This window comes from Poecilia formosa, unplaced genomic scaffold (assembly GCF_000485575.1).
Source record: "Poecilia formosa unplaced genomic scaffold, Poecilia_formosa-5.1.2 Scaffold128, whole genome shotgun sequence".
Lineage (NCBI taxonomy): Eukaryota > Metazoa > Chordata > Actinopteri > Cyprinodontiformes > Poeciliidae > Poecilia > Poecilia formosa.
The window spans coordinates 663,457-687,597 of record NW_006800067.1 but is presented as its reverse complement, the minus strand read 5'-3'; the positions used below and the strand labels follow the sequence as shown (position 1 = coordinate 687,597).

The window sequence follows — 24,141 nt, the reverse complement described above, 5'->3', positions numbered from 1 at the left end:
GTAATTGCAATTGGAGTTTTTATTTTAAAAAAGTGTTTCTATGTTTGTGACTATTACGCAGGCTCAGTTGATTTTTACTTTATTTTACTTTACTTTAGTGTATACTCCTCTGGTTTCTCTCAGTTCATTGTCAGATCTCTTTTTCACTCAATGAGATTAATCTTTATGTTCTGGAGTTGGTCGCTTTGTGTTTTTGAGGTTGTTGTTTTCTTCAAAACATCCATTTGGAGAGCACATCCTCTACCGTGGCGTCTTCCAAGTATTTTGGCATAATTAAGCATCTTTAAAGCCATCATGCAGATTACGATGATGGCTTTAAACCTTGTGGAAAGCTAGCTGTTTATTAGTCAAAATATACTAGTTAGGGGGGTTTTAGTAGTATTTGTTGATCTAACCACCGGCTAAATTATTTCCTAAACTGTGGTTTAATGTTTTTTTTTAAGCTTCACACAAAGAGAAGCCCAGCATGGTGGATATCGCTGTTGCCTCATAGCTAGGATCTCAGCAGGGGCTTTTTTTTTTTTTTTTTTTTTTTTTTTGTGGAGTTTGCATGGTCTCCCTGGACATTTGTACCTACTATTAATTACCCTTTAAGCTACTCCATGTTCTTTTTCTAAAATGTGAATTTAATAATTTCTATGTTAATTTTTTAACATGTATTTGCATTAAAGATACAGAAGTTGTCTGCTACACATCCAAAACATGCAGGACTCGGACCCTCCGGGACAAGGATGGTTTCTCCTGGGCTAAGTGTTTAATAATTAACTCGTTATTTTTGCCAATATGAAATGAAAGAGGCTACATGCAGCGTTACAATCAATTATCTTAAATTAAATTTACTTTCTTAAATTAATTTTACATGGTAAGTGAGACAGACCAAGACATATGCCGAACTGCTGGGCTTATCCACAGTAAGACTTTTGCAACAACTTGATGGGGATAAAAAAATAAATAAATTTAAGATATTTTCAAGGTGTTGATGCAATGTGTGGTCACCTTTGTGAGAACAGGGCCAACCAAATGGATAATTCTGGATCTGGAATACTGAGTGACCACATAACTGAGATTATAGGATTGCATACAAATACTTGAATGTTTTGATCGGTGCTTTTTTTTTTTCTGAAATCTTCCATCCTCCTTTTATTCTGCCCCAGCAACCTCACGTTTTTTTTTTCCCCCCATCTCAGATTCTGTGAAAGCGCAGCTGGGTCATTCAAAGCATTACACTTGTTATTCTCATCTCTTCATGCTTCATGCTTAATGGCTTCATTATACTTCAGAGATTACACTTTTTTTGGACAAGCTTCATTGTATTTCTTCCAGGCATCTTTTTTTTTTTTTTTTTTTTTTGCACAGAAAAGAACGTTACCGTTGTGAGAGCGAAATGTGAGTTTTGTTGAGGAATTTTACACACACTGATTTTTTTTTTTTTTTTTTTTTTTGCCAAGCCTTGTCACTAGATAACCTTGGTATGTTAAATGGAGCAGCTACAACTCCTTCCCAGTACAGTGACAGCATCTTTTATTATCGCTTGTCTTCTGTCTTCAAAGATATCAGAGTAATATTCAAGAGCAGTTTAACCCTGGGATTAGGCTTGTTGCTTGCTATGTACGCCACACTGTTAGCATACTGCTGCAGAATGGGAATAAGCTCTTAGACACCTGGTGTAACCTCATTTAGTGTGATGTTTTCCAACAATTTGTTCTTTCAACAGGACAAGTTGTTGCAGGTTCATCACTAACAGAAATTATTGTTTAAGCTGGAGACAAAAGTGCTTCAAAGATGCAAGACATTTGATCAAATTTGGGCTACCAACAAAGGCTGTTTTCAAACTTTATAACTGTGGACTGCAATCAGATCCATCCATCCATCCATCCTGCCATCCTGCCATCCTGCCATCCTGCCATCCTGCAGTGAAATCAATTCAACTTTGTGCCAATAAAGATAACACAACAGTTCTCACTTCAGCGTACAATGATCAAGTAGCCCCAAATATACCAAATATACCAAATATACCCCCTGCTTCTGCAACACACTCACCAATAAACTTTGGAAGAATTTTTCATAAGTCTTGTAGAGATCAACAAAACTAACCTTTGACCCACTGAACAGTTCCAACATTTCCAAGAAGGTAACAATCTGGTCCAGTCAGGAAAGCACAAAAGCCATGTTGCTTCCCCAGAATCCAAAACTTAGCCGATAGTCCACTGACTGGAGATTCAACCCCTTCTGACCATTTTCAACCCTCCCTTTCCTTAAAACTGACAAAAAAGATGATGCCTAATTATTTTTACGTTAACTAGCGTTGTTGAGCCTTTCCTCAAACCAAAGGTTGCAACAATTGCTTGTTGCAGATGCTGATATGTGAAAGTCGGGGAACACAGTGGCAAATTTCTCACATTGATTTGTGTAGTTGATGGGTTTTTTTTCTGTGGGTTTTCATTTTTTGGTTTGGCCTATCGCATTTTTTTTTTTTTACTTCTTTGACATTTTAGCTCCTTCTATGACTCTGATTCCCAACTCTACCTGACTGATTGCAGCGATTAAACTTCAAGTTCTCCAAATATGACTTGGTTAAATGCTCCCATAAGGAATTGTATAATTATCATTACTTAAGGAATGTTTAAAGATTTGCTCTGCCTCTCACACAGCCTTCGGAGCGAGAATAACGTCCGAGCCACCTGCTGTGACACCCGCTGCGGGGTGGAGCTCATTGCTCACCAAGCTACAGTTGAATGATGGCTTTTCATTAATCCAACAGCACACAGACATCTGTGCCCTGCTGACTGCCCTCCTGGGTCCGACTGGGGACGTTTGATTGACACGAAGATGTAGTGTCACTTTTCACACTTTGACTTTCTACACAGCTTCAAAAGCACTTTGATGCTTACCCACGTATATATCCACGAATATCATCTGAGTGTGCTCGGGTGTAGCTAGTAGCCCAAATTTAAGACATGGGAAATATCATCCTCTTTTATTAGCCTGCTGATGTGCTGGTCTGTGTATCTGCTTGCCAAAGAATAACAAGGCAAGTGTGAAGTATTGCAGTTATACCGTACTGTTAACACGGTTATTTTTTCATTTTAATAAAAGAAGCTATAAACTGATTTAGTATTTTAATTAATGTCTTCATTATCAACTTAAAATAGCTTTAACTACAGTTTACATGTACATGGACAAATATTGAAAATGCTGACAATAAAATTGCTTTAAATAACCTGCTATGCTTTTTTTTTATTATTTTGTTACAAAACTAATGAAATAAAAAGTAATGTAATAAAAACCACAACCAATATAAAATAAAAATCAATTAAAGATCCCAAAGATTAAGCCTGTTCATTGTAATTTGTAACTCCACAAGTTTTTTTTTTTTTTTGTTTGTTTTTTTTTTAAAGGGCATTTATATACATTTTAAATCTGGTCATTCCAGTCACTGTGGTTCATTTCATTAACATGCATTTTTGTTGGCAAAAATGTACAAAAATCTGTGCATTGCTGAAGGAGTTCAAAGCAGCTACAGAAAAAAATAAAAAATACAAGGGGACCTCTAAATACAAATACGTCTGAATATGGATTTTCCAAACACAAATTCTTAGGATGCCGCAAAAATCATCACTTCCTACAGATTAAAAAAAAAAAAAAAAAGTAAGAAAAAATTAAACCCACATTTCAAGGACATCTGTCATGTCAAACAGGAAACTCGGTTCACTGTTTTTATAATTCAGCGCTTCATCATCATATAATTCACACTCCCTTATTATAACAATATACACGGTCATGATATATGGTTAATGACTCTAATTTGCTGAAAATGACATTGATTTGGATTGTTGTGCATGTTGTGGTGGAGTTGGGAGGTTCCACAGAAAAAAAAGCACTGAAAATGAAATGAGAATAAAAACACATAGAAAAACTAAAAGCGTCCTACTGCAGTAGTTGTCCATTGCTCCACAACTTTGCTTCTGCGCTGTAACATCTTCTGTGATGTCAGTGAAGTTGGCCATTGTAATGATGTATCTTATCATGGCAAGAAATCATCCATCCATCTATTCCTGATTATCGTTGTAGGTTAGCATTTCCTGTTTCATGCTGCTTAAGAAATTTAGGCAAGTACACAATTTTTTTGACCCAATGCTTTGTTACAACTATCCAACCCCTTGCCAAGCAGGCTAAATGTAACTTTTGTATATATATATATTTTTAAAACACCTTTTTTTCCATCTGTGTGCAGAGCCTGGCACTGAAAAAAGAAAGGAAAATGTGTTACTCACTCCAGCTGAAAGTGGTAATTATGTTAAGGTTCACCGATGCATAAAGGGCAATTTACTTCAAGGTGTAATTCATCCAGGGCAACATTTTAAGCACAGAGCATAGACCAGCAGTCTGCTAGACTAACCGCTTACCTCAGGTTCTATACTTTATCATCAGATTGTAAATCAAGAAGGATTTTTTACATTTATGTCCATATTAATCAGTCTGTCCAGGATGTGAACAAGTAGAGTTCCTCTCCACATTAAAGGTCATGATTTTTTTTTTATATTTATTATTTTTTCCAGAACATTCATTCAGGATCCCTTGTTATTGACAATGTTGATGTGTCAAAATAAAAATCCGTAAAGCTCTCTTGACAGTGCTTTAAAGCAGACACATCCTTATGATTGATTAGACGTGCGGCTGACAAATACCCAGTGATTGTTTATCACGGTGGATCCTGGCGATGACTGGGTTTTTATTGCCGTCTGCACCCGGCAGTATTTCAACATTGTGTCTCACTCCTCAGAGTCATCAGCAAGCAGATTCCCAGAGTCTGCACCCGTCAAAGTGAGCAGCTGTAGTTTGTGGCATATCATCTCCGCTGCGTTTACCTGAGCCGCCTCCTTCTCCTCAGATTGTTTTCACTCGTAGGTATGTTGCAGAGACAGAGAAAGTAAAGATTTTTGCACCGGATGATTTTTTTGGGGGGGTAATTACTCATTTGCGTCCAGATGATCTTCCCACTCAATGAATTCTCTACTGGTTTGCAAGAACTCTTGCTGGAATACAAGCTGCCATTTGCCATGTTGGGAACTGGCAAGCGTCGTCGAGACAGCTGCTTCGTATGTGATTTTTGGTCATCATCAGAGTCAGTCATTTTTTTTTTTTTTTAACATTGCTACTGAATGCTGGACACTGAACTGAAGATGCTCATCAGCTTTTCCTCCACTGAGATCACAGTGAGGTGTGAGGAGAAAGTGACTGACGACGGCCACGGATCGGACGACCGAACTTGAACGGTTTTGCTGGTGACATCCGTCCACCAAGAGCACTCGCATCGGAAAGAATCACCGTCACAGCAACCGGGCTTTGCTTTCACTCACTGTATTTCCTGCAACATGTGAGAAATTTTACGCTTTCAGTGACCCATGCTTTTTGCAGCAAAGCAAAAGCAAGGCACGGTCAAGCGCCATTTTCTCCCCCTCTCGCCCAGTTTACCACCTGAAGAACATTTCTGTTAATCAGCACAGCTAATTGGCTTTAACTTTCCCCCTAAGATAAAGTAATTTCTACCATACAACGTTGCAATATTCTCACAAATCTGGGCAGGAGATAAAATAAAGTAATTTGGGAGGAAACGGTTCTGCTCGCATGAGCTGAGGACAAGAAAAAGAAATACATTTCAACATGACATCAGCTGACTTATTATCAGCTGTGGTAAGTGGTAGGAAGTGTTGGCTGAATGGCACTTCTGCTGTTACATTCACCAAAGAGTGACTCAAACCATGTGAATTTATTAACATGAATGCATGAAAACATGATTTTTTTTTTTTTTTTTTTGTGCTCACACAGGCACATTAGCTAATTTCCTTTGAATCACATGGACCTGGTGAGCTCCTGATAATGTCGTTTCTCCCCATGTCATTAATATTAAAAGGTCATTTCCACTACTTTTTATAGAGTTTTGTCTGTCGATGTGACAGATTCAACTTTCTCATTCGCCACAGGAAACCTGGGTTATTATTTTACTGGCCAAAGACGTCTTTACAACACAGCAACATGGCATTTCCACCCACTGAACTCTCTCACATTTTGCAACTTCCTTTGATAATTTTATTTGATAGACCAGCACAAATAGCAGAGCTGGAGAGGGCAGAGAGAAAGACTCTACATCTAATTTCAGCAACACTAGCGTCAGTTTCTGCAAATTGATAGTTGTTTTTATTTGTTTTTTTGTTTTGTTTTTGTTTTTTTGGCACAATAATGTTAAACTACATGGCAATAGTAGAACCCTTTTTCAACCAGGTCTCTGCGTTTTTGGTTATACTCGAGCTTGTATCCAATGTCTTTGCCAGTGTTTTTATTTCATTTATTTTAAAACCTAATGGATGTCTTGTGTCCTTTTGCTATGTTTTCCATTTTTCCATTTTCTTTACATAGTAGTTGCAAATAGATTACATTCTTGATTAGGTTGTCGATGTCAGATTACATTCTTGGATTGCAATGCTCAAAACGAGCTAAAAAAATAGATTTACTTTATTTTCTTTACATTCAAACATACTCCATTTATATTTGTAAAAAAAAAGCTTTAAAATAAAACAAGAACATGTAAGAATCCCCTGTCTTCCTAGATTCCCTTTACTTTCCTTGTTTCACCATCTTTTATCTGTGTACTAGCAACAGTTGGACCATATATGTTTATGCAAAACAAAAGCATGAAATACACTGAGGCTTTCAGATACGTTTGATTCAGGCACTTTAGAGGGTGCCTGATACTGTGACTCAGTACAGCTTTGAAATGCATTATGTTTCATTATGTGGCTGCCTCCACAGTGTTCACCTTCTCCTTAGCTTGAATCCCACTTGGAAAGCTAGAAATTAGGGCACAGGCTCCCAAGACATTTTTGGAAGGAAGAAAAAAAATACAAGGTTTCTAGAATAGTGCCATGTATTGTGAATGACAAATGTTTCACTCTGGTTGGTGGTCTGCAGCTAATTGCATTTCAGTGAGTAAAAAAAAAAGTGAGAAAAAAGAGAGAAATAAAGGAAAGAAAAGAAACACTTTTGTCTCCTTGTGGAATGAGAGAACAGATCTGGAAATGGAAGTGAAATGATAAACAGGAAGGAAAGGTCAGACAGAAAGAGTGGACACCATCTTTGTTTGTTTCCAGGAGAATTACTGTGTTTTCTTCAGGAGGGATTTTTGAGGTGCAACTAATCTGTGACCTCTAGACCACATTGAAACTTAATGCAACTCATATCAACTTGATAAGGAGCTCATCTTATATAATCGAATCATACACTATTCGAGGTACATTAGTTGTCCAGGCACACCTTAAAAGCCTCGCTGAATTGATCTTTGTTCTGAAGCCAACAAGATGTTCTGCAAAGACAGGCTTTATCACCGGATCTGGCAGGTGGAACTCGAAGGACTTTCAGGGTAAAATAGAAACATCCTTTATCCCACAGTGACAAAAGTCAAGGAATACAGGTTCACACAAAGTTAAAGATATAAAAACATATAAAAAAACAAAGTTAAGAATAATACGCTATACAGTAAGGACAAAATTATAGCATAAAATACTGTGAAGTTATCAAAGAAAGCATACTTTATTCCGAAAGGAATGTACAGCTGAGAAGGATTTTTAAGGTTTTTTTTTGTAAGGATGTTTTTCTTCAGTAGGAATGGTTGATTAAAGCTGCCCAAATACAGGTCAACCTAGGAATAAATACTGTTTGTGGCTGCAAAATATACAAGATTGTGCTTGAGGTTTTAATTTTTAGCAGCGCAACGATCGTATATACAGCCAATGTATTTAACTGAATGGTCAGATAGGTCCAAAGTCCAGATTGAAATGTAATTGAGAAATCAGTGGAAAGATGTAAAAATGTGTCTTCATAGAAACTCACCATTCAGTCTGAATGAGCTTGAGCCATTTAGTAAAGCAAGGCCAACATTTTAGTCTCTAGAATAAAACATGCTTTTAGTCTATATTTGTATAAGCTTGTAGAAATGCACAAAAATACATAAAGTCCAAATAATAGAAAAAATGTAGTACTTGCATTGTGGCAAAATATGGAAAAATACTTTTACAAGACACTACAAACAACTTTGACAAGTCCTGCCATGCAACTTTTTTTTTTTGTTCACTGCTATAATGTAGCTTTTCTTTCACCTCTGAAGGGAAGTCAAAGTGAATGGCTCCCATCAAAGGCTGTTATTAGCCTCACAAGGCTGTTACTTTTGGTCTCCCCCATATTGGCGCTGCAGTGGAAGGAAGAGTGATGCCAATATAACTCAGCAGACTCATATCCCGGTCGCAAGGCTGCGAGGTCCTTTCTTAGGCAGGGGGAAGCTCCATGGACAGCTGTCAGGATGAGTCAGGTGAGTGTGGGCAGACTGAAAGTCGCTGTGTTCCTTATGTCAGGGAACGAAATCTTCCTGCACTGATGCAGCATCCAATCCAGTCAATGTCAAAGTATGAGTAACCGCTTTGACAGGAAACCATAACACCCAGTAACTCCCATCTGTAGAAACAATAGATGACAACGCAGTTGTGAAAGATGCTCAACTGTGGCTAATCGTGAGTATTTCCCCCTTATCAGTATGCGGCAGTTCCAGGACCACCATTAGATAAGACGCCGTGCATCCGGAATAGAAATGTGAAGCGTATCTATGGCTTACGATTTTTTGCTGTCATCATAAAATGTGATTCTTGTACTTTTCAATCAAATATGTAAATCCAACGAAGCAGATTCAGAGACGATCTATGTTTCTATTTCCAATGTTCTTGTGCCACACAGACTAAGATATTTGCATGTACTCAATTATATATTCAGCGTGTGACAAACATGTGCACCTCCTCATAATGAGGGGGAATTATTTATAGCATGCTGTGCTCTTATCATTTGTCGGGCCCAACAGGTACAAAAAAGATGAAGTTCAAGGACTCCCAAACTTGTCCTCCCAGCAAGCTGTTATTTGGGCAAACATTCATCATTCAAGCACACAATTACACGGCACCTAATCCGTCTTCTCTCCAGAGTATTAATTGGATAAACAAATCTTAGTTGCGCCATGTGTAAAGCAGTCTCCTCTGTTCCTTGCAGAAATAAATCCTGCACACTAAACAGTTTTGATGATGTTGCTCCGTCTCCCAGTACTTAACATGCTATTTTAATGTATGACCGTTGTTGGGGTTTTTTTTTCATGTTTTAAGCACTATGGATCAAGTAATTCCTCTGCAAATTATTATTGCACAGAGAGAGAAAAAAAAAACATTCAGGAGTAGCTTTTGAGGAAGATAACTATAGTGCAAGGTCTTCATTAAGAGGTTTATTTTTTAATCATACAACCATAAACGTCAATATAATTTACTTGGGTTTTATGTGATGTATTTACAGGGAGTGTAACACAATTTTGAAATGAAAGGTGTATAAAATACTGTTTTCAAGATGTTTAATAAAAAACTTAAAAAAATTAAGTACTGCATGGATATGTTTTCCACCCTTTTAATCTGATACCACTAAATAAGATCCAGTGCAACCAATTTCTGGTGGATAATCTCGTCTTAATATAAATGCAGAAGTTCGGTAAAGGCTTCAGAAATTTGTTAGGGAGTGTCAGGGAAAAACAGCATCAAAAAGACCACTGCATGCAAAGTTGTGGAGAAATTAACACTATCTCAGGCCCTGAACCTACACAGCAAATTCAAAAGTGTTAAATGTTTTAGACTTTGTGCAAAAGCAGAGTTAATTTTACTCTAATAGAGTCACTTTCTGTTTATGTAAGTCTGGGGTGTATATTATTAGTCGTTAAAATCCAGTGTTAAAACAAAGTGTTTCCCTATTAAATCTAGAGGTGTTAAAATAGAATCAATAACTCTTGACTTCTGAACTCTGAACTCCACCAGCGGCTCTAACACTGAAGGAGTTCATTCACTGCCTCCGCCCCAGAATCACAGATTCCCACCGAAGCGAAGCGACAAAAACAAACAAAAAAAAAGTCATTTCAGGACTATTTACCTCCACATGTCTGAGTTATTTACTGCGCTTGGTAAGTTACTTTTTTTCTGAGATGGTTTATAACTATTATTTTGAGTTGAGCTCAACCTGTATGACAGACGGCTCGGTGTTAGCATATTTAGCTTAGCATGCCGAATGTTAGCGGAGTATAAATGTTGGAAAAATATCGAGCCGGTTAACATTTAATCAAATTATTGGCTAACTTGATCAGATCCGTAATAATCTGGAGTATGTTTTTTCGTGATGTTGAACGTTTACATTCATATTGGTCAGATTTATCAACCTTTCTGATCGATTTTTTTCCTTTGAAAAAATGTAAAAGGCTTTTTCACGTTGAGAGCATTATTCCCGCTGTTGTGTCTTCTTATCTACGTTTTGCAGCATGTTTTAATCCTTTTATTGCCTTTTTGTATATATTAGAACCAGTCTGGTTAAGGATGAATCGCCAGTCGTCAGGCTAACCTCCCCCTCCTGATCCCTCCATGGATTCTTCGAAGATTCAAGCTCCAAAAATGATTATTTTAGTGTTAATATCTCTGAAACTCCACATTTCTGTAATGGAGGCTTGTTGTTAGAGTTGTAGTAAAAATGTATTCCTTCGCTCCATTTCTCATTGTTCTGTTTTTTGTTTGTTATGATCCAGAGACCGACACTGGCTGTAGTACTCAGGCTGTAGTACTGAAGACTGTCTAATGCAGTAGAGGAGCATGTTGGTGTCTCCGGCCAAACTACACGAACAGCCCAACAACCTGAAGGCAATCTGTTAGTGACTGGGCATCTCTCTGGTGGAGTGCAGAGAGGAACTGTCTCTTATGAACAGAAACAGAAACTGGATAAGAAATGATGGATCTGATTATCAGGTTGGTCTGTTATGTACTGTACATATCTGGCAATCTACCTGTTAAAAGAAAATGTACTCTATCATATTACATTGAACTGCATGCATTGATACAAGCTTTACTTTCTCCACCTTGTACTTTGAACAATTTCATGCATATGGTATTGAAGAAAAATGTACTAAGCATACTGCATTTTGTATTGCCCAGCTGATATGCTAGACCTTTTAAAAAGCAATATGTGAATAAAAGTGACATGTGAAACATGCACATTATTCCACGTTGTAATATGTTGTGTAATTATGGTGCACATTTTGAAATAAATGCATTTGAGAAAATCATTGCCTCTTTATTATTAAATGTTTATTTTCCAAAGAATTTTTAAAAGTTCATCACAATAAAGTACCTATTTAATATTAATTACAAATAACTCTTAAGAAGTTAAAGAAGTACTCTGAGAGTTAATATTAAGATCTAACACTGAATTAGTGTCAGTAACTGTTAAATTATTAACTCCAGCAGATTTGATATTTGACACTTTATAAGAGTTAAGATACCAACTCTCCAAAAAGAGTTAAATTAACACTTTCTGGTGTGGACCCATATAGACACTTTAAAAGTGTTGAAATCAAATCTGACAGTGTTAATCTGGGCCTCCTGGATTTGCTGTGTACCATGAATTAGCTATCTACCTAAAATGTCAACAAGAAAAAGACCAGAACATTAAAAAGAACAGCAACCAAGCAAAGCTNAGAACATTAAAAAGAACAGCAACCAAGCAAAGCTGCTAAAGACTTGAGACTGGGGTGTAGATTTGCTCACCAGCAGAACAATGGACCTAAACATTCAGCTGAAATTAAATGGTTCAGATCACGCACCAGACCTACATCTTTTTTTCGAGACTTGAACATTGCTTTTCACATGTGCGCTCCATCCAATCTGAGCACGACCTCTTTTGCACAGAATGAACAAAAACGTAATTCTTTACAAAGTAAGAGGCTCAATACAAACGCATAACTATTTTTGAGAGGTTTATTTCTAAAAATGATTTTTAAAAGTATGTTTCTTTCCCACCAAGTGTGTCTACTCTGGGCTGGTCTATCAAATTCCAATAAAATACATCAAAGTTTGTGGTGGCAGTGTGACACAATGTGAAGGATTCAAGAGGTGTGTATATTTTTTGCAGGGCACTGTACAAACTGTCACAACTGCAAATAAGCTCTTTATCCCTGCAAATTCATTCTAAAAGCATAGAAACTATATATTGAATTAATAAGTCAAACTTTCTCATCAGAAGTCATCCTGAAGTCGTCTATGTAACAGAGATGCCATCGGGCCCAAATAAACTCTAGTTTAAGACAAACTTTCTGTTATCTGCTATGTCTCTCTCCCCCACGCCCCCCAAGTCCAAATATTGTGAAACTAATACATTTGTTTCAGCAGTGCACAGTGAGAGGTGCAAGACAAGCAGAGCTGTGTTACTCTCTGCTCCGTTGTAATCTTTATGTACCTTGAGAACAATAATCGGCCGATGCCCAGTTGAAACCACGATGTTGGCAAAAATTGCTCTTCAGAAGCACAAGAGGTGAAAAGTCACGGTGCAGAGACAGTGCAGTTTGTCAATGGAAAGTTTGCCAAAAACAGCAAAGCAGAGGTTTATGCCTGGGTGTGTTTGAGAGAGCTGTGAGCCTGTTTAAATGGGGAAAGTGACGTTTAAAGAGTGGCCTCCGGCCCCTCCAGATAATCTATTTATGTCAGTCACACTTCATTAGACCCAAACCAAAAATATTTGACTCTTGAATATGTTTATCACATGTCTCAATGTTATCAGTCGGTGCCGGGACAACAAGATAAAAGTGTATCTCTTGCTTTCAGATCATGACTTCAATGGGTTTTCATGACCTTGAAACTGTGAAAACATTATTTTATTAAGCTTTTTTTTTTGTTCAATTGGTGACATTTCTGATCACTTATGTGGGATACTAGGATGTTTCAGTAATCCAATAAAATGTGACAGACTGCTGCATTTGCTTTCAACATGTTCACCCTGTGCTGTATCGGTGCAACGGGATCCGTCTCTGGAGGCTGTTGTTGTTGTTTGAAACTGCTAACCCTTGAACCGACTGACTTAAAAGCTTGCGCAAACAAACACACAAAAGGGGATGATTGAAAAATACTTCTGGTAAAATTCTAAGGCCGAGCAAGGTTAACTCAGCCGTGTCAGAGAGACGGTTTCTTGTCAAAGGAACAGTGGGGAGACGTGTGTGAAATATATTTTTAAAGATTACTGTCACATATGGTTTGTATTGATTTCAAAGACAGTTGCTTTACAAAGCAATTTGTGCTGAGTGAAAATTTCTTTCCTTACAAATGTCATTTTCTTTCATGATATCTAGACTTATGTTACCAACATGTCTAAAAATATACTTTCGTTGTAAGTTGGGACACCCAGCCCTGTGTTGGACTGGCCACCTGACCAGGATGTACCCCGCCTCTCGCCCGTTGACCGCTGGAGGTAGGCATTGGCACCTCTCGTGACCCCACTAGGGATAAACATGTAAGATAAGAGATGGATGGGTTGGGGCATCTATAAAGAGGACATCTCTTCAGAGTAGACTCCATAATGGCAGAGACACAGCTTACAGTTACAGGAAAACTGTTTATCTGCCGCCATGCTGACGAACCTGAGCATTCACAACAGGTTCTGGTGGTAGCTGTAGTGTGGCAGAGAGCAGGGGTGGAAGGAAAGAGAAAGGTGAGCTGCCCCATATGGAGGGTGATTGACAGCTCTAAGACCCGCCTCCTGACTCTAAGTGGTTGTTTCTAGTTAGCACTGGAAGCACTTGGAGAAGCCAGATCAGCTCAATGTCTCACAGATTACCTGTGTCATACTGTTGACATTGAGTTTTAACAAATATGTAAAAAAAAATATGTTTATGAAAGTTACGCAGTACAGCTTTAACAAATAGACACAATTTGTTATTTGTTACCAACTTCAGTTTTTCTAGACATCTAGACTCGATCAATTTAAACCCAGCACCTTGATAGGGGTAAAAACAGGGATTTAAATGATACTGAATGTAGAAGGGATGTTGGAGCCAAATGCTAGTTTGAGTATTTCAGAAAGTCCTCATCCAATAGGACTTTCATCTAGAATTATCACTCCTAAATTTCTTGATTTCAGACGTCAAAAGCAATAACTGGCTGAAAAGAAACAGTGGCTTAATCAGCTAGTCCTTGAAATCAAGGTATGTGGAATACCATTTTTGGATGCAGAGCACATCAAACTTTCAAGGAGAAAGGTGATGGCAGCACAAGACGTTCTCCCTTGTACTAATGGTTTGGTATGACAGTGATGTTATAATGGTGTCGGGAATTTTCTGTACTTCTCTTGGCATCAACGGAGCCCTAAAAGCTTTGGCATGAAATTACCAAAACTATGAAAGTATGAAACGTTGAAACCTGCTCCAAGTGCTCCAAGTCCATGAATTTGTTGGTCATTTTGCCTGGTCAAAAATGACTAATTGAATTTGTCATTTTGTTATCTAGTTATTTACAACTAGATAACACACAGAAAATAGATAAAGGGATATACTTTTCCACACACATAAAAAACACACAGTTTGCCTCTGTTCTTGGTGAATTTATGGTCTAAATTCAAGTTTGAAGTCTCCCTCAGTACAGCTATATCTTTTTTTGTGTAACCATACTCCCAAGAATCAGAAATAAACACTAAGGCTGGTTTTTCCAATCAGCCAGACTTTCTTGTAACCCTTTAAAGTGGATCTTTGGGCCCATTGTTAAAAGAGCACAATTTTCTGTTAAAAATTGATTGGACCGTTTACTGAGGCAATTGCCCCCCCCCCAGTAAAAATGGTCTGGGTATGTGTATGGCTTCCCAGATTGAAGTTCTGACTTCAGAGGTCACTATTGTTCCTGACTTGTCCACTTCAGTTCCTTCGTGCAGGGAGTTCTCAGAATTCTTTCCTCTGCACTTCTATTTTGAGAACTTTCTGATAAAGCAAAGGTCAGTATGTTGTCATATTTCTAGCTGCTGGTGCTTTTAAACTGTACATGACAGATAATTAGTTTGTGACTTTGACATAAAAAAAGTCCTTAATATATCTTTAATATCACCAGAGTTAAATGTACCATGAGTGCCATAGTTCTAGAATATTCCGTGTGGTAATAAAAATAAGAGATGGAGAAAGTTATTCCAGCTCTCACAGTTCTTAATGTTTTCTTTTTTTTCATTATGGGAATAAGGCATTTCCTAAGAAAGGATTTCACAACACAATCTGATAACATTCCATAGAATACTATGAACATTTCGAGAACCTAAAACAAACTCACGCTTTCTCATCCATTTCAATTAAATTGAAATGCCATTTAATTTGACATTTCAACTCCCTTTTACATTCCCTTGTAACAGATTAAGCTGCTCGACTTAGTCCTCGCTCGGTTTTATGTAAGCACTAATTAAACCATATATGGCTACGGACAGTGAGGACCACGCCCAGAACACCTCCATGTTCCACGGGCTTGCTGTGGCGTGTGGTCGCCCTCCCTCTCTGCCAGGAAGTTCAGGAACTCGGTCACCGCCCCGGCCTTCCCCCTCGGCCCCCGCCGATTCGTCTCCTCCATTGTTGGGCAACAGTCTATCTCATCGAAACGGTCTTAACCGAAACTCCCTACGCGCTGAACGGCTTCTAAACTTTTTCAAACGTTTGTTAACATTTTGTCACATTCAGTCGAGAGGAAGAGGCTTTAACTTGTGTCGACAGGCGAGCGCAACTGACGGAAGCCTTTAAGGTGAGGAAAACTTTTGAGGCGAAGAATTCCATACTTCCCATTCCTCCATTTTGAACTTTTAAACTCCAGTTAAATCTAAGCGATTGTTATCCTAGAATTAACAGCATATCAACTTCTCTCACTGTGAATTATTAAATTGTATCTAAGCACACTCGATTCTGTCTATCAGCTTTTTACTTTTGTGTTTTTTTCTTGGCAGCAAGGCTGAAGAAAAAAGGCTAAGCTCGGGATTTGTTGTTATTCAGCTAGCGTTAGCAGTAGCTGGGGTATGGAATGCTTGGGTGATGTTAGCAGGTAATAGCGTATGTACGTCAAGCTAAGCTGGCTAAATATGAAGAAGTACTTGCTGAGGTTTATTTTACTTCCCCATTGACGTGAACCTGAACAACTGTGTTATTTTCACACTCTAAATGGACCTATATTTAAACGGGGGAAAAAATAAAACGGTAATACTTTTGAGTTGCTTGGGGCAACAGGTGTTACCTGAGTAGCTTAAAGGAACACCTATTACGTTAGCAGCTGAGTTTAGTCGACGCACATTCATTCGTGTCGACTAAAATAAAAGTTCGGTGTATTTTGGAAACCGTTTTGTCAATCAACATTTCTGAATTTCCAACTCATGTTTGTTGGTATGGACCCTATTTTAGTTTCACTTTTTTCACTTGGGAAGATTTTACCTGACGAGGTTAAATGCCCCACCCAAGTGGATTGGGTAAACACATTTGAAGTTTAGCTCCTCCTGCGCTTTGGAATCACGAGGAGGAAATGGCCCACGTTAAAAAAGACAATTGTAGTTATTTTTGGGAGGGGGAATGTGCATTTCAGAGATTTGGTGTGTACAGGCTTTACAAAAGTGCTTTTATTCTTTGTCTGTTGTGATAGAAATACAAAATTGGAAGTAATTTTTGACATGCATGGCATGTATCAGCTAAAACTGATATGTTTATTCAAACTTATCAAGGTCAATAGTGTTGCACTTATAACCAGCTGAAATGCAAATTTGGGTTAATATTTCATATCAGAGCCTAGGAAATACAATCTTATAGATTGCATTTTTTTATTCCACCAAAGGATGTCCAAATGGGAGATATATATATATACATACATACATACAGCAACAACATTTTGAGAATAAAATGTGAGATCGGCACCAGTAACATCAGGTGATCATCTCTTCCTGCAGTTTTGTTTTGAAATCATCAGTTGCAGAGTTTAAGTAGGTCAATGTGCTGCTTACAACTGTGCTCACAGCTCATGGTTTTTCCTCTGAATCCATAAATATTGTTTCCGACTCAGTTCTTCAACACTGTCGGGTCTCTTAATATCACCATGCGACGTTTTGAAATCTTACTCTAAAGCCGCAGTAACGCCTGCTGGAGCTATGGCAGAAATATATCATCAGTGCTCCCCCATCCACCCACCCTAATAATCTCGCATTGTGTTTTTTGTAATATTGGGTCTTTTGTTGATAATCTAGGCTATGAGCTGGTGATGACTTTGTTCTCGCAATACAGTTGACCAACTTTTTAGTTTCACTCCTAGCCTTCGGGGGTTGCTGATTACCCTTGCTTGCCCCGTGTTTGATAGTTAATCAATAGAGTTGCAGTGGGTGTCTGAAAAGAAAAATTGAAATTGGGCCACAGTGTTATTGTGTGCATCTGTTGACTGCCCTTCTCTAAGAGAAGGGTGTTGACTCTATAAAGGACCTTTTTAGTATTTTGGACATTTTCAGATAAACTCATTGAGAGTATTATGAAAAGATGTTCACAATAGGAAGCCAGTGTTTAAAAATCTTTGTTTTTAACAGCTCAGCACACATCTAAATTCTATGACAGACAAAATAGGGGTTTTCCAAGTCAGACTGGCTTTTAAATGATCAGGAAGATCCAATTATGTTTGCATTTATAATCAATCCAGAGTGTTGATTGTACATTGCTTAAAAAATATTCTGGAGGGGGAAAAAAAAAATAAATCTAGGAAAAATAAAGTGAGTTTGACTGAGACATTTAGCCAGTGTCATGTATAGACTGCATTTTTTTTATTGTTATTATCTGATACAAATTTATTTTTCCTGTTGCTTTGGCTAACAGACATACATTTGCCAATGGACTTTAGCATTAGCAATTTCGAGTACAAAGTTAATCAACATGCCATTGTAGATGTTCGTAACACTGCTTTTACTTGTATTTATGCACTTGCATTTCACATTAAACTCATATTGTGCTCCTGAATAATAACGGCATGGCATCGGTGATTATTCCCATAAATCGTCTTTTACTCTGTAGTTCTGCTAGGATCAGTGTTGATCTGATGTGTGGCCACTTTTCCTCATGCAATCCTCCCATATCTGTTTGCATTCTTGCTGTGAGCCATTGAAGATCACTTATGTAACCTCTCTGTGTCGGGCGATGTGGGAAAGGGGGGGAAAAAAAAACCCTCAGCATTTCAAACTGCGATTAAATGCTTCTGTTAAAGTTGCAGCAGGAGGCTGATGTAGCTTGACTGTGGAAAGGAAATCTAGCGTTTCATCATCAGTGGCTTTACAATACAGGGTTGATGTTGGACTAAACAAAACTGCTCTATAGCAGACTTGGTCAACCTCATGGGTTAAAAAAAAAGAATTGGAGAATGTATTTGCCTTCTGAAAAAGAAAATGTTTTATAAGTTTTCATTTGTCTGGTGAAGATGAGTTTGATATAGTTTAAATTATTATTTTTTTAAACTAAGTACTGCAGTCATTGTCTATTTCTCTGACCCTGCTCTTAAATCAGTCTTTTTTGTGTTGCTTTTTTTTTTTTTCCTTTTTTTTCATGAATTTTTTCATCTTTGTTTTTAGACCAAAACCTTTTTTTGTAATGTGTTGAATAACTTTTTGTTTTTTCTTTTTTCCCTTATAGAACCAGTCAACATGACGAGCATCAACACACCTAACATCAACTTCAAATGGGACCCAAAGAGCCTGGAGATTCGTACTCTGGCAGTGGAGAGGCTACTGGAGCCCCTTGTTACTCAGGTAATGGAAACTCGCATTAAATGTTCTTCTTCAAGCTTATGAAACAAAACTGCAAATCCTAGAATTAAATATTCAATATTATCTTCTTTTGTCAATATTTTCTCAAATGACAAAAAAATAAAAAAAATAAGAATATTAAAAATGATTGGATTCTGCCTCCTTTAAAATAAATGCAATAGACCATAGACAATATAATGTATCATATATTCTGTCAAATACATATCTGATATGCATGTGTTTGTGTTTCTGCAAAGGTCACCACTTTGGTCAACTCGAGCAACAAAGGCCCATCTAACAAGAAGAAGGGGCGCTCTAAGAAGGCTCATGTTCTGGCTGCGTCAGTCGAGTCTGCTACCGAGAACTTCCTGGAAAAGGGAGAAAAGATTGCAAAGGAAAGTCAATTCCTTAAGGATGAACTCACTGCTGCAGTGGAGGATGTCCGCAAGCAAGGTACATTTACAAAAAAAACACATTTAAAAGACGCACGCCACAGTATTAGGTATAAAGTGCCTCCCTAGAAAGGATAAGCGATAAATAAATCATAAGTTGTTTGGATATCGCTTTCCTAAGACAAGACCTTGAAATAATATTTTGTTATGGTTTTTATTTTTAGCGTTGGTTTGCAACTGACCCATATAGGCTTCATTAACCACACATTGTTTCTTGTAATCTTTAGGTTGATAACATAATTGTACTTTATATTGTCTATTAATGCTGCTGATAAAAAAAAGTGAAGACTTAGGCTTTCAAAATAAATGGAAAGCACAAAATAAAACTGTAGTTTACCTTATTTAATATCTCTGGGGAAAATGGCTAAAGGGATTTAGATTTAGATTTTTTTTTAAATGTGTTTTTCTTTTCATTGTCTGAAAATTAAACGTTTCCAGGGATTTTATCACTGATCTTATTGGACATAAACCAACCTGTTACTATCAGATCTTGGGATTACTAACGGACAGCTAATGTTGAAGCTCCCAAAAATATTTTCATCTAGTTAGTTGAAATCCTCGCTTAAGCCTGATGACGATGTCTTGATAATTTGGCTAGTAACTTCCTGTCAAGTGTGTGGAAACGAAAAAATGTTTCTTCTGCTTCAGAAACTCTTTTACTTGCAAACGTTACAATTTAATGACCGTTTTGTCACCCTGTCTCAGCTGTATGATCAGTTCGCATGATGATGTGAGGTACTGCAGCCAACAGTCTCTCTGTCACTGAATTATTGTAAAGAGTAAAAACCCTTTTAGGGAGAGCTAAATTCTGTTGTTCAACATAATGTCTGCGGTCTATAGTAGTTTAGCAAGAGATGCACGGAAAACGGACAGATTTGATCAAACTGGTAGAGCAAATTGTGGCTCTACTAGCTCGCTGCAGCAGACATGCAATCGCTTGCGGTACAATACTAGTTATTTGGAGTCAAGCTTGGAGTCAACTAATTTTTTAAAGATCAGGAGCAGAAAAAATATTTAATGGTGGGAAGTATTGTATGAAGCACTTTGAAGATGCCTTCATCTTGAAAATGTGGCTCTTAATTTATTTTATTTTTGTTGGGTTCAGACTTGTATTTTTTTTTTATTGTTATGTTTTATGTTTGGACTCACAACTGACAGATCTTGGGATTACTAAATGTTTCAGTTTGTATCTTAACACATTTTTGCAAACACTGACAATATTTTAAACATTACTAAGCCCCATTTTACCCATTTCACACCTAGAGTTTGGTTGGGAGCAGAAGTGTGTGTTTTAATCTTGCATGAGATAAAAGATCAGAAATTGTTTTTTTTTTTTTTTGTTTTTTTTTACCTGTCAGTTTTAACAAACTGTGACGATGGTCCTGTCAAAATTGTTTATCCTCACACTTGGAGCCGTTTGCTGTCTGGAGGTGGATTGCGGTAAAGATTTGCCTACCCGTCTGCTTTAAAAGTTTCTTCTTTGTTGGATTGAGGAAGAGATCTGACGCTGTTCTGTCCACCGTTGTTTCTGCTTTTTAATTGAAATGTCTCCCTTTTAGCTGTTGCCACAGAGATCAGAGAAGTGCGGGCCATGAAATGATAAAGGAACATGGTTTCCAGCTGCCTCTGACTGTAGATTTATTTAAATGTTTGTATCCTCCTGTGTGGGTAGGAGTCCACCCACTCGGCTTCTACTTCCAATTTAATTTCGCGTCTCCAGACAGAAGTCGACCATCAGCTCGGCAGCCAGTGAAAAAAAGATTCTTCTCGTGACGCTACTTTCCGTCATCTTAGAAGCACACAAGCCAGACTCGTTTGCGGTTCTGACCGAACAGCTGAGCCTTTCGAACCGGGGAGCCTCGGCTTGAGGGTGGGCTGTTATTACCATGTGACGTGACATCTGTGTCACACCGTCTTTTCCTCCCAGATCTTCTCTGCTCAGGTTCTGCTCTGGGTTGTTGGGCGGTGGACGACATGTCGCTGAAAACATGTGCAGCACTCGGTGCCCAGGAATGTTAGTGTAGTTTGGGTGAGCTGTCACTGGGCTGGAATTCACTGCCTGTTGTTTGCTGGTGCCTAGGCCTGGCTGTCAGCTATGCCACGCTGCTCAGTGGAGCGTGTTTAGACTGATAATACGGCCATTGACTAGGGTAACACCACCTTGGATTCAGGAAGCACTTTCCTACCCAGCTGTAACCCAGCAGCTGTTTAAATCTGGATTATGATTGATAATGGGCAATTGGATGACTATTAAACATTTCAAAATAGGTGTTTGGGGGGGCGGGAGTGGTTTTCCCTCGAGCATTTTGTTATTTTACACTATTTTCATTTTAGCGTTCATGTTACATCTATGTAAAGCATGCGATGTACACATCTCTCACCGTGGAAGACTTTCTTTACTCGGCTGTTTCTCCCTACATGTGTCCTTGCTCTCTCCCTCTTGCCCTTCCCACCTGTCTCTTTGCTGTCCTTCTGCTTGAGAGGCTTATTGTGTGACTTACATTTTAATCATTTCATCATGCACAGAGTGGGCTGCAGATGAGCGTTGGATAGATGGAAGTTTATTAAAGGAGCACAGATCACTATCTCCCTTCCAAAAATGGCCTTATTGATTTTCCTCTGTGGGGGGGAATAACAGCCTAAGGGGCCTGACTCTGCTTGAGGTCTGTGTTGTCGGTCATTTGCACAAACTGTTATGAGTTTGAGGTGTCGGAGTAAAGTGGATGATCTGCATGAGCTGGTAGTTGACATCTGCTTCCTACATGTTTTAGTTTGCTAGCACTCTTTGTATACAGCTTAAAACCCAAGGATGATGTAATAAGGGCTGAAACAATCAGTTATTGAAATAACTAATTTAGTATTTGATAAATCGTTAACTCTAGCATGCAGACTCTAAGACATGACATTCGCTGAAAGAACAACACCCTCAAAGATTATATTCTTTGTATAATTTTGGCTTAATATTAGCACCAAGATGAAACACTTTCTTTGTCAGTAAATATTTTCAACCCAGAACTCCTTAAGTGGTGGTTTTAGCTTCTCCCAGTTCAAATTCGGTGTAAAAGGAAACAAAAATCATAATATTAAGCTCCTATTGCTATCCAAGTATTAATCGGTTAATCCAAAATCAGTTGTCAGCATTAAGCATAAAGAACCGAGCTTTTCACATGTTGATGCTGGATGTAATTTTTAGCTGCACTTGTATCCTCTGCCACAGACGTTCAACCACTTGGTATTGGTTTGAACACCTTCATTAAAAACTGATTCAGACTTGTCATCAATTTTGCAAAAAAAATAAATTCAAACTTTATTTATTTATTTATTTTTTGTGTTTACTTCTGTTGAATCGTCTGTTGCAATATTTTGTAGTGTAGCATTATTTAGTCTACCTGAACAAAGTGTTTAGTTGAATGACTTTGACTGTGGTTGACGGCTCTAAACAGTCTAAAGTGTCTTTGGCTGTTACTTTTAGTTCAGGTTTTAGTTGGAGATCATTTTATCGGTAGCAGCAGAACATCTATGAACACAAATCCCACATCCATAAACCACGATGAAACGGCTGTCGGGGAAAAGAAAAGACGGAAGCAGCGGAAACTACACCTGGAAAATACAGTGTGAAGCAGTAATAAAATCACTTATATATTGGTGCAGAGGGACGGCGAAGAAGCTAAAGCAACACCGACTGGATATTAGAAAAACCCAATGATCCACAGAGATGAAATGAAAGGCCCTTTTGATTCTCTGTGCACTGCATACAAATGTTGCAGTAGTTGTTCAGCTGGAAAGTTTGCAGACTGGTGAAGAGGCTGTTTGAGCTAAAGCCCCCGGCAGAGCTTTTTAGCACGGCGGGCATCTACTGTAAACAGGAATCAGCACAGCAATGGCGGCGGGCGACACAATGGAATAAAAAGCAGGGTCAACTGGATAAGCTGGAGATAATGAGATCCATGGAGATTATGGGAACATATCACCACCTTAGTTGAGCTACAAGCCCATTTTGTGTCTCCTGCTCATAATGGATATGATAATGCTTTTAGGCTAATTGTTACTCTTTAAAAAAAAAAAAAAAAAAAAAAGCTTATGGCGTACATGCTTGTTTAGAACCTTCTGTTGATGCTATTTCAGGATAAAACATTAGTTTTGTGCCTCTTTAGTTTAAAAAAAGTCACGGTAACAATGTATTGGACTCACAATACCCTCATTTACACCCAGTAATTGTACAGCATCAACCTCCTGGCTAGGAAGACGGTAATGGTGTATACTTACAACCTTTTTGTTTTAGAAAGGCTTAAAAATATTAAAATGAAATTGGATCCAATCCAAATGCTCAAATATCCAAATGCTCAAATAAATCAGTGAATTTTGAACTTGATATACTGGTTTTTTGACGTGTGAGCACACTGTGCCCAAGTGTTGCCAGGTTGTGGTAGCAATCCTCTTTGGTGTGAAATTTGCTACTCGAGGAAAAACTCGTTTGCTTTTTCCGGGGACAGTGAGGTGCTTGAGAATGAATTTAGAAGAATCACAAAGGAAGTAGACATTTGAAAAATTTCTGCTTTCTAGGACATGTTGAAACATGCAAGTGGTTTATTTACGCTGAAAGAGACTGAGACGGATGACATGAAATCATAATGACTGAGCATGGTGAAGTTGATCATTTTTTATTTATTTTCCTCTTGAGGTTTCAACATCAAATATTTGCTTATATGTAAATGACCCCAATTGTGTCAAAATGTTTAAATACTTGCGTTACAATATGGGCCCAAGAACATTTTTATTCAGCTTTTAAAAGCTAATTTCTAAAGTTTTTTAGAAATATGTCTCAAAGTAACTTCTCTGGCCTTGGCAACAAAGCTTTACAATTGACAGGCTGAGATGGAACTTCTTCAGCTTTGGTTAAGGGAATAATGAAATGAAATACATGGTTGACAGATGTTGCAGGTTCAGTTTAGACTAATCATGGGTTTACTGGTATTCAGTCTGTTTTGGCCTGCAGGTTTCTTCCTGGCTTGGCAACCTGTAAAACTTG

At 38.0% G+C, this 24,141-nt stretch overlaps 1 protein-coding gene across 1 annotated transcript in view; it reads left to right on the top strand.

The window, feature by feature from the left end:
• Window positions 1-15,396: 15,396 nt before the first annotated feature.
• The window catches only part of ctnna1 (catenin (cadherin-associated protein), alpha 1), a 71,646-nt gene continuing 62,901 nt past the window's right edge, over window positions 15,397-24,141 (top strand). The window contains exons 1-3 of the mRNA XM_007561539.2: window positions 15,397-15,650; window positions 18,548-18,663; window positions 18,918-19,113. Of these exons, the coding sequence (XP_007561601.1) occupies window positions 18,559-18,663; window positions 18,918-19,113 (301 nt within the window). The 5' untranslated portion in view covers window positions 15,397-15,650; window positions 18,548-18,558. The remainder of the gene's footprint in view (window positions 15,651-18,547; window positions 18,664-18,917; window positions 19,114-24,141) is intronic.